Below are 13,015 nucleotides of genomic sequence, written 5' to 3'. Positions count from 1 at the left end.
TGTGAGAGCCAGAATTTGAATAACAAGTGTTTTCAGGAATGGCCAACTGTTTAGAGTCCTCACAAGGTCAGTGAAGAACAATAGAGCCCGTTTCTCTGGTGAACACCCGGCAGAATTCAAATAGCTTCACCTTGAAAAGAAGACAAATGCAAATTTAGATCTGGAGGAGCTTCTTTTTCCTCCAGGTACATTTTGAAACACACCTTTCCTCGTGACCACCTGCAGCTCTGTGTTCTCTGGGTCAATATTTTACTCCTATTATCTCTGTAAAAGCCAAACTGAACTCTGCATAACACACACACACACACACACACACGCACACACGCGCACACACTGTAACCACGCCCTGTTGCTGGCATGCTGCATTCAAGGCCCTCCCACGAGGCGTGGCCAGCATTGAAGCTGATATATTCTCCCCTGTAACAAACTACTCACTTGCGATGCACAGGCACGGATCTGTTCATCCTTTTCTTTTACTGATAGAATAAAACACCTTATGGACTTTGCATTGGGGATTTGTTGCGCCGCTTCATAGTTTTTTTTTTAGTCTTTTAAGAAAAAGTTGAATCATGTCAATGAACAGCAATAAGAAGACAGCCATCTCTGTCGCCAGCACAGCCTGCCTCTGCCTGCTGCTGCTGGTCCTGGTCGCCGTGCAGCATCACCGCGGTCAGGTGGACGACGAGGCGACCGGAGGGGACGCCGGCACGCGCTCTCCGCTCCAGGATGCCGCGCGGGACGGTGAGAGCGACGCGCAAACTAAGAAGGGATTCTCGGCGTACTTCACCAAACTCACGCGGGGACGGAGGGAGGCGGAGCAGCCCGCGCGCTCCTCCGCCGCCGAGCCGCCTCCAGCCGAGGACATCAGCGCCGACGACGTCTTCATCGCCGTGAAGACCACCAAGAAGTTCCACCAGTCCAGACTGAATCTGCTGCTGGACACGTGGATCTCACGGAACATGCAACAGGTAAAGGAAAGTGTGGGATGCATGTGTGTTCATGATGTTCAGATATGATGGGGGGCTTGTTTGTGGGCTGCAGAGCTGAACAATAAGTGATGCAGGTGATGCCCGTTTGATGGCTGCTTACAGTGCTGCATTGTTCCCCCTTGTCACCACATGACACACTGAAATAGCCACACAAGCCCTGTTAACCGTGCTGAGTCTCCTCGGCTCTGTCACTTTTTATTCTCCTCTGAGTGATGTCCCTGAGAACGAGAGGGAGCAGTTTCAGGACTCCCACTTCTCCCTCTCTCACCCCCCTCTCTATTATCCCTCCTCTCTTTGGGCGTCCCTGTGAATGCCCCCGGTGCAATGGATGCTTCACAGCACCGACTCCAGTGCTGTCCCCCTTCCAGCACTAACAAAGCGTCTTTCTGAAGGGGAAAGAAAAGCTTTCCCAGCCCCTTGTCTCCCCTCTCTCCATGGGAACGTGGGAGCCGAGTCTGGGTCAAGCTCACTGGAGGGATGGGAAAACGGGGGCTTCGTTTGAGGGGATGCCTGGGACAAAGGGGTGCGTCTATAGGCGAGTTTATGCGGCACGCTGAGTGTGAAAATGTGGCCTTGAGAAGCAAGCTCCTTCAGAGGGTGCACAAAGACACGCACGGCTATACTGTGGAGGAAAAAGTGGTTTTGTCCTGCTCCCAGATGTGCGTTTTTAATTTGCCTCGGCCGCTGTCACACACAGGCTCTCCCCTCTGGTGAAGTTTTGGGTTTCTTCTCTTGTGTCTGATGTCAGTAACACTGTAAAGATAACAGGCCCGGCACAGTCACCTGCACGGCTCACGTTAATGCCCAAACCTTGCACCGCAGCATCTGCTCGGATGCGAGTTGACTGTGCTAATTGGTTGTAATCACTGCACTGGATGATGTTAGTTAACCCAGCCCACAGAGTTAACAGCAGGGCTTGCGGGCGGGCAGCTGGTGGGTGGCTGCATGGACAAAAAAAGGACAGCGGGACCCACAATGCAAGAGGGAGTTCCCGGAGGAAGGCTGCCAGGTGGTCAGGAGCGACGGAACAAAGGACGGCCCCAATGCCAGCCATATGATGCTCCGAGTTCCCACCGTGTACATATGGCCGTCCTCGGTCGATTCTCACGCTCAGCTGATGGACGTCTGTGGAGTTTGGATCACTTTTGTAGCAGCACACACGAGGGACAAAAGTCTTATTCATGCAAACGGCCCTTTAAAAGACTTCTTGTTCTGCTCCTCTTCCGCTCAGAGGGACATCTCTTTCTCTGGTGTGCAGATGGAGCCGCTATCTGCTGCTGTTTACATGAGAACAGAGAGGGAAGATTATCTCTGCGATAGATGTGTTGACACAATAGCGCCTTAGTCTTTGAGCCCATTCAGAGCACTAACAGCCTTTTCTTTGGTGTCTTTATGTAAAAGGTTACCCTCTGAGGCTATTAAACACCAGACCCACTTTATCTGTGAATTGGCGCTCATTTCAACTTTTTCTTGTACAAAACGCCTTCCTGTTCTCTATTAATCACCCTTGAGCGATATGACTTTTGTACTGAGAGCAGGGCCATGAAACAAGAAGAAGAAAATGGATCACAACAGCTCCAGGGAGTAGATCGGGTTGATTTGTACAGTCTTCAGATGCATTCAGCAGCTGCCACCGGCGTCTTCACGGTGTGCCATGCATTCCTCTCTTAAGAGTATGATAATTAGCCAGCACTCCTAACAATGGGCGCTTTTTTAAAAATGTCTTCACTGTGAAGTACAACTGGGAGGGTGTCATTGAAGAGGACAGATGCTTATAAAAACTATGTGACTAATATGTGCACGCCATTTACCCCGTCCCGTGCAGCGGTGGTACAAATAATTTGTCCTGATGAAATGGGCTACAAAGGCTTTGAATCAGGGGGGGTGGAAGTGGTTGCAGGAGGGAGGGGGGGGGGGGGGGGGGTCTGATGCCCTTCCTTCCCGTGGAGCTGGAGACAGCCAGCCAGGCACCACGTTCAGCTCAGACAGGACTGTGCCAGGTCTTCCTGTGGTCAGGAGTGCAGCTCTCATCTCCCTCCTCTCCTCTTATCTCTGCTTCACACACGGCCACCTGGTGTTTGTTTTTTTTTATGTGGTATGAATTAGTATTCCGAGAAAGTAAGTGTTCTCTTTAAGTTTCTGTTCAGAAACAAAGACGGAGGGGGAGGAAAAAAAAAGCCTTCCCAGGGAGGTTTCTCTTCAGTTAACTCCTGCAGCTGTATGCAAATGCTGGCACACATTTAGAATTTACCCAGTGGAGACTTTACCCAGCATGAAAACTCACAGCATTGTTCTATTCAAGAGGCTCTGGCCGTGTACGTGGGCCTAAGGGGGGGGGGGGGGGGGGGGGGGGGGGGGTGAATGGCCACACACGGTTTTCAATTTACTAATCAGCAGTGAGATTCCTCCCCTCTCTCCCCCAGCCTCCCTCCCTCCCTCTCTCTCTGTCAGTGCCCTGGCAGCTCTGGCAGCTGCCTCAGTGATTAGGCCGTCTATTCAACAGGCTTTAAAGCAACCAGCGCCAGCCTCCTCTCAAACCACCACTCTTCCTTAAACAAATACCGGCTCATGGCTTCGACATCGAGCAACATCTGCTTCCACGAACTGTTTCGGGCGGCCGGGAAAAGAAAAAAGTAGAAAGATGAGACTTTTCTGCTTCTGGATGCAGAGCGCCGAAACGGCAGTTGCTCGGCGGCAGCAGGGCAGAGAAGTTGCACGAGCGCGAGTCATAGTTGACACCGGCGTGTAGGGACACGTGGCGCAGATAAGGTAGCGTGACGTTGGGCAGGTGCTGCCTCACCTCAGGTGAAGAGTAAACACGAAGCTCGGGGCCCCTTTTCATCATCGGTCGCCATTCACCGGCTTGCACCTGCTCAGTGTGAGGCGGCATGAAGAGGAGTCTAATCCTTTTGTCGTGAACTCCTTTTATGAGTAACTGCTACATTTAACAAGCGCCTGCAGTCTCGTGGCTCGATTCACGGGTCTCTCAGAGGATCGTGTTCGTAGTTTATCTGCTGTTTGCTTCTGTTTTAGCTGCATTCAGCACGTTGAGGCCCGGCAGCAGGTCCGGGGGGGGGGGGGGGGGGGGGCTCGGCGTGGGATACATGAATGGGGTGTGTGTGGGGGCGGACAGTCTGCCTCCTGCTTTCTTCTATGTCTGGGATGCTTCGGGGCGGCAGCACCGTTGCCATGGAGAGAGTGAAACGCGGGACAAAAGGCCTTTCTGAGAGCCGGGGTTGTTTAACTCGATGTGTTTTCCGCTGCATAGAAGGCACGTTGATTGATGCTAATCACAGCGCACTGGATGGCCGTGAGGGAGGAGGGCTTCGGACGCACCGTTGAATTTGATGGTGTGACCGCCCGCTTCACGCGATCGTCCAAAGCGCTTGTCATTTTTGTGGATTTCACGACCACTGATCTGAATTCTCCCTTTCTTTGTTTACAGACGCACATCTTCACAGACGGAGAGGATGCCGAGCTGAAAAAGAAAATTGGTAAGTGTCATGTTGGGAACTGAGCTGCTCTTTGTTTTATTAGAACGGGCACGCTGAATCTTATTTTTAAAAGGTCATTTTTCTGCGAAAGCCTCTATTCATGGTGTCATCTTTCATCAATAACCTGTTTCTTGCATTGTTGCCACAGGAAGTCACGCAATCAACACAAACTGCTCTGCAGCTCACAGCCGACAAGCTCTCTCGTGCAAGATGGCGGTGGAATACGATAAGTTCATCGAGTCGGGGAAAAAGTAAGTCCTTGATATTTATTTGAATTGTGATTTTCTTTATTCATCAGTGTGAATATCTCAGGATCTAACGGTTCTTCTGGTTCTTAGGTGGTTCTGTCACGTAGATGATGACAACTACGTGAACGTTCGGACTCTGGTGAAGCACCTGTCCCAGTACCCCCACACCCAGGACATGTACATCGGTAAACCCAGTCTGGACCGGCCCATCGAGGCCACAGAGAGGCTGGGCGACAACAAGATGGTACGCAGAAGATTCTTATATTTGTTGAATTGGAACTTCCGGATCATACAGGCTCGTATTTGTCGGATGATTCTGCATATTGACCAACTTCTTCTCTGTGTCCTTACAGAAACCAGTCAACTTCTGGTTTGCTACTGGAGGAGCAGGCTTCTGTGTGAGCCGAGGTCTGGCGCTGAAGATGAGCCCGTGGGCCAGGTGAGATACCGAGACACACACACACACACACACACACACACACACACCCTGTGTTATCTACAGAGCGCTCAGTCTTGAGGGTGAAAACAGCAAAGCTCAGCACTGACCAAGTGTGTATTTTCTGTTCCTCCAGCGGCGGCCACTTCATGAACACGGCGGAGAAGATCCGGCTGCCCGACGACTGCACCGTCGGCTACATCATCGAGTCGGTTCTGGGGGTTCCTCTGACCCGCAGCAACCTGTTCCACTCCCACCTGGAGAACCTGCAACAAGTGTCCAGATCGGAGATACACAAGCAGGTGAGAGGCTTATTAAACACACAGTCCGTGTCCAGTATTCTTGGTGGTTTTCTTCTTCTGTGTTCTAAGTCTCCCCTGTAATTTCTCTTCCAGATCACCCTCAGTTATGGGATGTTCGAAAACAAGAGTAATATCATCAATTACAAAGGGGCTTTTCCTGCGGAGGAGGATCCATCGAGGTGAGAGATTGTTCTGGATTTAATAACGCAGATTTAAATCAGCTTCAACACTTTTCAACAAGTGTGACTCCAACGTTCTCCTCGCTGTCTTCCAGGTTCAAGTCGGTGCACTGTCTCCTGTACCCAGACACCCCATGGTGTCCCCCTCAGGTTGCCTTCTAGGGCGACCGCTCCTTTCTCATCCTCGTCCCCGTCGTGCCTCGGTATCTGAAAGGCTCGCGGGGACCAGTGTTTGTTGTTAGACCGCACGGCTGCTGTATTGTTGCTGTGCGGCCTTTGATAGTTTTACTGGGCTGCTGTGCGGCCCGCCTCGGGACTATTCCTTCCTGTCCGGAGCCGGGACCTCGCCCCATTATGTTCTGGTGGAAGGACCCCGGCTCTCGGCAGGAAGTAGCTTTCAGCGTTAAGCTTTGCAGGCAATCAGTTGAGCTTTGTGATGGTTATGTTGCTTGTAAATGTATCTGCAATTCTCATAGAATGTATTGACATATATTCAAGCCTTTTTGCCAGCTTCACATTAACATTTATTTTCGCTTTTTAAAAATGCAAAGCCATACAGGTCTTTGTTTGTAGGCTTTTGTTGGCTTTTATCGCATATTATTGGCTTTTTTGTTTCGATGTTTTTACTCCGATGACTCCGGACAAATGCGCTAATATGAAGATTTTGTTGTGCTTTTAAGTGAACTGTTATTTGTCCCATGAACTGAGCTGGCAGACTCCCTAATGCATCCTTTGGTGACCTAATGTGAGGTATATCAGGACGAAGCACTTTTCCCTTTGCGATAGTTTTTTGGTCAACTGACCTAATTTACGTCCTTTTTAATGACATGCCTCAGATCTATGTCCAAACTATAACAAAGAAAAGAGAAATAACCCGTCGCAATCTCTCAGCCATTCATGTTTTCAAGAACACTCCTTGCATTTGTTACACAGGAGGATGACTAACGAGTGGGAGAGATTTTGATTCAGGGTTACAATCAGCTTTTAAATTGCTTTTGAAATGTTTTTATTGTTGTTGTTTGAAAAATTGCACAGCTGAGTTTCAAATGAGCTGATGATTGCTCCTGAAAAGTTGCTCACCTCAAAAAAAGGTTCAACAGTGAAGAATTAGTGAAAAGCAAAGAAAGAAACAATGGCATCTAAATAATAACCACGTGTGTAACGTGAGCCACAGTCTATACTAGTTTGCACAAAAGACTGCTGAGCTTCTCTGTTGTCCTCAACATGAATGTTCTTTATTTACACATAATATTTATGGGCTGGTTGCCGCTGAGGTGGGAACTTTACAGGAGCAACATGAGTGTTTCCACATGGAGGGGTCCGTTCCCGCCGTGTCGTCTCTCACCCATATTGGGTGGCCCTGTACATTTTGACTGCAGTATTGTGTACTGTGCCCTTTGTTTTAAATGCGTAGTATAATGTGTAGGATGGAATTTCCCCTTTGTGGTTTACATGTGCGTTTATTGACCCGGACGTGATATTTTTGTACCGCCTTGAACTGCGTTAAGTGACTGTGGTGTTTATTCTCCAGTATCTGGAGGGTTCGAGCGGTTCATTCCCAATACTGGCTTCTCAGGGATTACGAGCTGATCCTGGTATTAACTACCATGGGACCCACGGTGGGACCGACAACTTTGAATAAAAGTGCATAACCACTGAGAAACATTACATATTTGGTCGTGTTTTTATTTGACTTTGTCTTCCAAGTTTGAGATAATGGATCTTCTTTTGGTGTTATTGATTTATTAATGCAGTGGTGTGAACTAACGGGAGCCTACATTTAGTCAAGCACTGACGGCTATATAAACAAAATTTCACGTAAACATGATAACCTTGTAAAACAATGCATTATTAAAGATTAAACAACTCTTTTGAGTGACGTCGCCTTTAAAGAAGCAAAAATTCATATTTCACACAAAACAAATCGAACATCAGTGATTCGTCCAAAAATGCTAATTTCTGTAGCAGGACTTCAAAATGAAACCTACATGTTTCATATTCTAACCTAACCGCTGGGCTGAAATATATCACTGTATTTAAATAATTATTCACTTTCTATCATTCTGGTATTTAGATTTTTGACTTTTATGTTTCTGAGGAAAGTATTTTACTCTTTACTCCACTACACTTATTGGAGAACGTAGTTACTAATCTATTCGCTGATTAAGAGTTGAAATATCTGTATTAAACATTGAAAATGTTTTTTTAAATACAATAAAGTAAAGCAGCCAACGATCAATAAAAATGGGTCAAATTAGCTTCACAACAGACAAATATAACGATAAGACGCTGCTTACATGTCAATGCATCAATCCTATTGTATAATACATGATAAAGTAACACTGTCAGGAGTCCTTCTCTGACTTTCACTTCTAATGGACTATTTTTTTCCACATTATATCATCTTTGAATGAATTTTAGGGTTGAATTTTGGTCGAAAAAACTGCCTCACAAGATGTTAAACTGTCGAGAATATAATTCTGACTAAAAGACAGATTACTTGCAGTTTTACTAATCAGCACAAAGGTGCAGTTTAAAACGTTATCATCCTGCATGTGCACATGCTGGCTGAACTCTGGCACACAGAGCAGAGGATCCATCACCAAAGCCTCGCATGGGAGACAAATTACTCGGCGCAAACATCCTCACCACAAACCCATAACCACAGCTTTGCCTTCCAGAGACATGAAGTGGGAAAAACTGCAGTCTTTCATGTGTCTAAATCTCATGTTCAAACAGACATCTGCACCCTCTCTCTCTTCTCTCTGTCGACTTGTATCACGTTTACAATAAATCTGTGCAGAAGTTTCCAATCATACATTGTATGACAAAGAACAATCAAAGCAGTCTGAGTTACAATCACCATGTATTCAGTGGCAAACGCTTGATCAGCTTCACAGAATAGGAAGAGAGAGAGATGCCTCCTCTGGCACTGCGCATGGGAAAGAAGGGCATGAGGCTTAAGTTAAAACTTGTCTTATTAAACTGGCAAGCTGTGGATGTGCAAACAGTAATCACATCTGCAGCACATTGATCTTTTCCTGCAAAAGATAAAGGTTTTGACATACATAACAAATCATTAAAGTGTTGGTCTAATGCGCCCCTAATCTTTTTAAACTCTCAAAACTGTCACTTTGATGTAACATTTTTTTAAATCATAACAGAAGAGATGTGCACACCATCACAGAGTTAAGAGTGGGTTTGTTCACTGGTAAAACATTAAAAAGGCAAGTTTGTTTGTGTACTATTACAAAGAGGGGAAATAAAGTAGAACGTCTGAGATTTAAATTAGCCTAAAGCTGTTTCCTCCCGCTCATTTCTAATCCCTCTGCGTCAGTAATCCTTCAAACACACTAATCTGTCACATCTACGAGTCAGAGTTATTATGTGATACTGTACTTTGGTGCTTTTCCACTGTTTATCTTTTCATAACGTTTGCTACTGCAATTATGACTGCTTCCATACCAGAAGACGCAGAATAATATATAACGTTACAGTCGGAGTGAGCTTTGAAGTGTAGCTACGCTATTAGCATTTCAATTTACACTCCGAGCTGAAATGCTGCCATGTCTCAGATAGGGAGACATGGCAGCATTTCTACTACTGGTAGTAGAGTGAATCAGTTGCTCGTATGGATACTTAAATTAAAGTACACAAGTTTGTTCACGTTATTAATTCATACAAACTGAAAAATGTGTTGGTCTGGGCCCAGTTGCCCAATGACCAGCTGCACATTACCCAAAGAAAAACAGCCAATTGATGTTTTTACATTCCTATTTTTATGCCGATTTAACAAGTAAGATACAGCGTGTTAATTAGTGAGCTTTAATGGTGCTAACAGGCCGTTTTCTGACCTTTGGACAGAGCCAGGCTAGCTGATTCCCCCTGTGTCATGATGGTAAGTTGCTAGCTGTAACGTTAGCTTAACATTTAGCGAGCTAACTGACAGATCTTATCTCGCTACCATGTTAAACTATTCCTTGAAGTACATGTTTTAATGTTAACATTGAGGTATTATAACTAAAGTAAGGGGTTTCAGTAGTTCTTCCACGGTAAACTGCGTTTGTTTTAATATATTTAGACAGTGTAAAATATGGACGTGAAGTCCGTGTTAGTTTTAAAACGGGCGTTGTGAGGCTCAAAGTTGGGTCGCTCCGGTTGCCGCCGCCATCTTGGCAGTTACGACGACACCCAACTGTCACTTAAAGCGGCCACGCCCACAATTATGCCTAACTTTAAGCCTTTCATTTTATTTAAATGGGTGAGTTATATAAAAATTCAACCCCCGTACAGTTGTCATGAATGGGGATATTGGCTGTGGAGACCAAACCCGTTTTTTGTACCAGTCTGTTAGCACGTTTATTTCAGCTGTAGAGTTGGACATTTTAACATGGTGGTCTATGGGGATTGAGTCGCTTTTGGAACCAGCCTCAAGTGGCCATTTGAGGAACTGCAGTTGTTGGCACTTCCTTGTGGTCTTCACTTTTCAGCACAGGAGGCTGCCGCATGGTAAAAAGTAGAACTCAGTTGTAACGTCTCCAAAGATCTGTCAGTCAATGGAATGCTTTTAATAATTCCAGCTGTTTTGCACACGAGACATGTAAGAGATTAGAAGAACACAAACATCCAACTGTAGACATGGCTGACCAACTGTCAGCAAGCCGCACATGGTGAAATATGACTGGAGGCTGTTGCTGATTATCTTCCAGTGATAAAGGATCCGTTATCCTAAAAGTCGATCATGTTCTGTATACAAAACATAAAAAGTCCCGCATGACTTGCGTCTGTCTCAGTTTGAGTCACACTTGAGGAGAAATCTGCCCGCCTGCAGTTTTTCGCCTCAGGGAGAAACCACCCTAACCCTAACCCTTTTTTCATTTGGCAAAGCCTGGTTCTGTATGGTTTTCGTACTTATTAAAAAATGTTTCATGAGCAAAAATAAGTTACAATAAAGGTGAGCTTTGAACCCTGTCCTCCGGATCTTACACCACTATACTGTCATAGCTTTAAAAGAGAAAAATGTGATTGTATTTGCAGGCAAATGACTATTTAATTAAAGCAGCACGTTTGGGTTATAAAATTGTTTTATTGTTGCTGTTCAAAGATGAACCAGATCGGTCATCAGAGGATGGTGAGCTAGGCTGGAATATTGCATAAATGACATCTGCTTCGACTGGGCCGCCGCCATGGATACACCATCCAGGTGGTGGAAGACGTCCCTTAACTGAGAGTATGATAGTTTGCAGTGACATAGCCATACTATGAGTAGAGTCCAAGAAAAAAGTTTAAAAGTACGGTGGAAAACTCAATATACAGAAGGATAAAACCAATCCAACGATCGGAGTAGCGCTGCAATCGGCTGTCACGTGGCCTCGTGACGTCCATGTTGGGATGATTTCCTGCTTCCGTGGGTTTGAGTCAGCTGTACAACACCAGCAACCCTAAAGCCAGGCAGCTAAATGCAGCAACCATCAGTCCTGTGCTATTCCTACTGTGACAAGTCAGAATGTGGCCTGTTGATATTTATTAATATCTTCTGCATATTAAAGTTTAGACACACCTTTAATTCACGAGATATCGAGGCTTCACACTGACATCATTTCAGCCCTGCTTCAAGGTGGACTGACAGGAAACACTTCAGTCTGTTAACGGTTCGTCTCCTGCTGATTACAACACAAACACCTGGGTGTGCGTTCTTGCACCTCCCATCAGTGCAACATGTGAAATTTCACAACTCTGCAAAGTCGCTCTCTTTGTGTTTGTTATGACTCGGAAGAAAAACAACCCGAAACAGCGACTCTTAACTGTCAGTAAAAGGGAAAACCCCTGAGTGGGAGGTGGATGTGGTGGAGTGTGGATGGCTGCCACAGAGGGACATTCCTCACAGTGCAGGGGATTACAGAGACGCTGGCCACTCGCACATTGTCTTCACGACTGCCCTCTGCTATATCAGTCAGTCTCCAATTAACAGGCAGCATTGTCTGCAGGATTAGGAGCGGCGGGACACGTCCCACCGGCCCATCTCACAGCAACTGGCTCAGGCCTTAATCCTGCTCTACATGTGCTCTCAAAGTGGGAGTTTACCATAATCCAGGTATCACGTATCCCTGCTGGAGACTGGAGACGGACTTGAACTTCCGTATGAGCAGCACTTGAGTGAAGGACTCAATTTTGAGGAAGACCTTTTTTTTTTTTTTTTCTCAGTTGGATCTTTACATCCTGCAAGGAGAGGCGAAGGTTTCACGACAGATGTTGTGCAACCTCAGTCAGAGATAACTCATCACTGTCATAAGAATATGGAAAATACTTTGACACACACACACACACACACACACACACACACAATCTAGTTGGGGCCCCTCGCTACATTTCATGTCTCAAATATTTATGTCTAAATATAAATATTTAAGGCCCAAAAAGGTAAAATATCCAATATTCCCCCCCCAGAGAAGCCCCAAAAATAAATGAAAATTTGTGGAGCAGAACTCTTCCTTCCTCTACCATTAACCACAGGACCCCTGAGATTTGTCATGTGACCCTTAGGTTAGGAGCCACTGGGTTGAACCGAACATACAGCAGTTAAAGCCTTGAATGCACCATTGAGGAGGATTTAGACAACACACCACGTCATGTAACTAAATGATAACGGCAGCTTAACTTTGCTGCAACGCGACATGAATGGAATCTAGAAGTCAGAAAGGAGGGAAATGCATCGAAATATTGATGGGATGCTGCTTTGGAAAATGTAGTTGTATTTGCGTACAAACCCACAGGTTTATGCTCAGATACATAATTCGTTTTTCGTGTTTCCGGCGGCTTAAACGGGAGCTTTTTTTAAATGGAAGTCTGGCTTTAAATCTCTGGAGTGTCTCCTGGCCGTCCTGCAGCTGCCTGGCATCGAGGAGAAGGAGAGCCGTGGTCCGACCACCTGGCAGAGAGCCCAGCCAGACTCAGGAAGTGTCTGAGGGGGGGGGGGGGGGGGGGGGGGGGGCACCTCCGCCTCCCTCCCTCTCCATTCAGCTCCTCACCTCAAAGCATTAGTAATGCATTCCTCCAGTCCAGCAACAAGCCGGGTAATTCAATTCCTCGACAGTGAGACCGTGTGAATTGTTCATTTGCATCTCTGGGTGTCTGTGTAAACCCCACCCCCCCCCCCCCCCCTCTATCACGCTTTGTTTGTTTACTGCTTTGTTTAGCTCGGCCCCCACAATAAACAGCAGGGAACCCAGGAGATGATGTAATCTCGATATTCATCTTTTCAGACAGGAAATACCTTGAAAGATTAGAGGAAAGTATTGTAGTTACTGCAGAGAAATGGCTGCGCTTTAATCATTTTGTAGTTACATTTTGCATGAATAATGAAAGAT

General features: G+C 46.2%; 1 protein-coding gene across 1 annotated transcript; it reads left to right on the top strand.

The window, feature by feature from the left end:
• Window positions 1-457: 457 nt before the first annotated feature.
• On the top strand, window positions 458-7,300 carry lfng (LFNG O-fucosylpeptide 3-beta-N-acetylglucosaminyltransferase). The gene is made up of 8 exons (XM_079282348.1): window positions 458-968; window positions 4,435-4,483; window positions 4,632-4,734; window positions 4,822-4,975; window positions 5,085-5,170; window positions 5,304-5,469; window positions 5,563-5,648; window positions 5,744-7,300. The coding sequence occupies exons 1-8, from the start codon at window positions 570-572 to the stop codon at window positions 5,808-5,810; spliced, it is 1,110 nt and encodes a 369-aa protein (XP_079138474.1). The 5' UTR covers window positions 458-569; the 3' UTR covers window positions 5,811-7,300.
• Window positions 7,301-13,015: the final 5,715 nt, after the last annotated feature.

Source organism: Melanostigma gelatinosum (assembly GCF_949748355.1).
Source record: "Melanostigma gelatinosum genome assembly, chromosome: 13".
NCBI lineage: Eukaryota > Metazoa > Chordata > Actinopteri > Perciformes > Zoarcidae > Melanostigma > Melanostigma gelatinosum.
The sequence above is the reverse complement of the archived record's forward strand: the minus strand, read 5'-3'. Positions and strand labels throughout refer to the sequence as shown.

Bases quoted from the DNA above. Each gene is read 5' to 3' on its own strand.
- lfng (XM_079282348.1), top strand. From the start codon at position 570: ATGTCAATGAACAGCAATAAGAAGACAGCCATCTCTGTCGCCAGCACA. The intron at 4,484-4,631 runs GTAAGTGTCATG...TTGTTGCCACAG, and splicing joins CGAGCTGAAAAAGAAAATTG to GAAGTCACGCAATCAACACA. The intron at 5,649-5,743 runs GTGAGAGATTGT...GCTGTCTTCCAG, and splicing joins GCGGAGGAGGATCCATCGAG to GTTCAAGTCGGTGCACTGTC.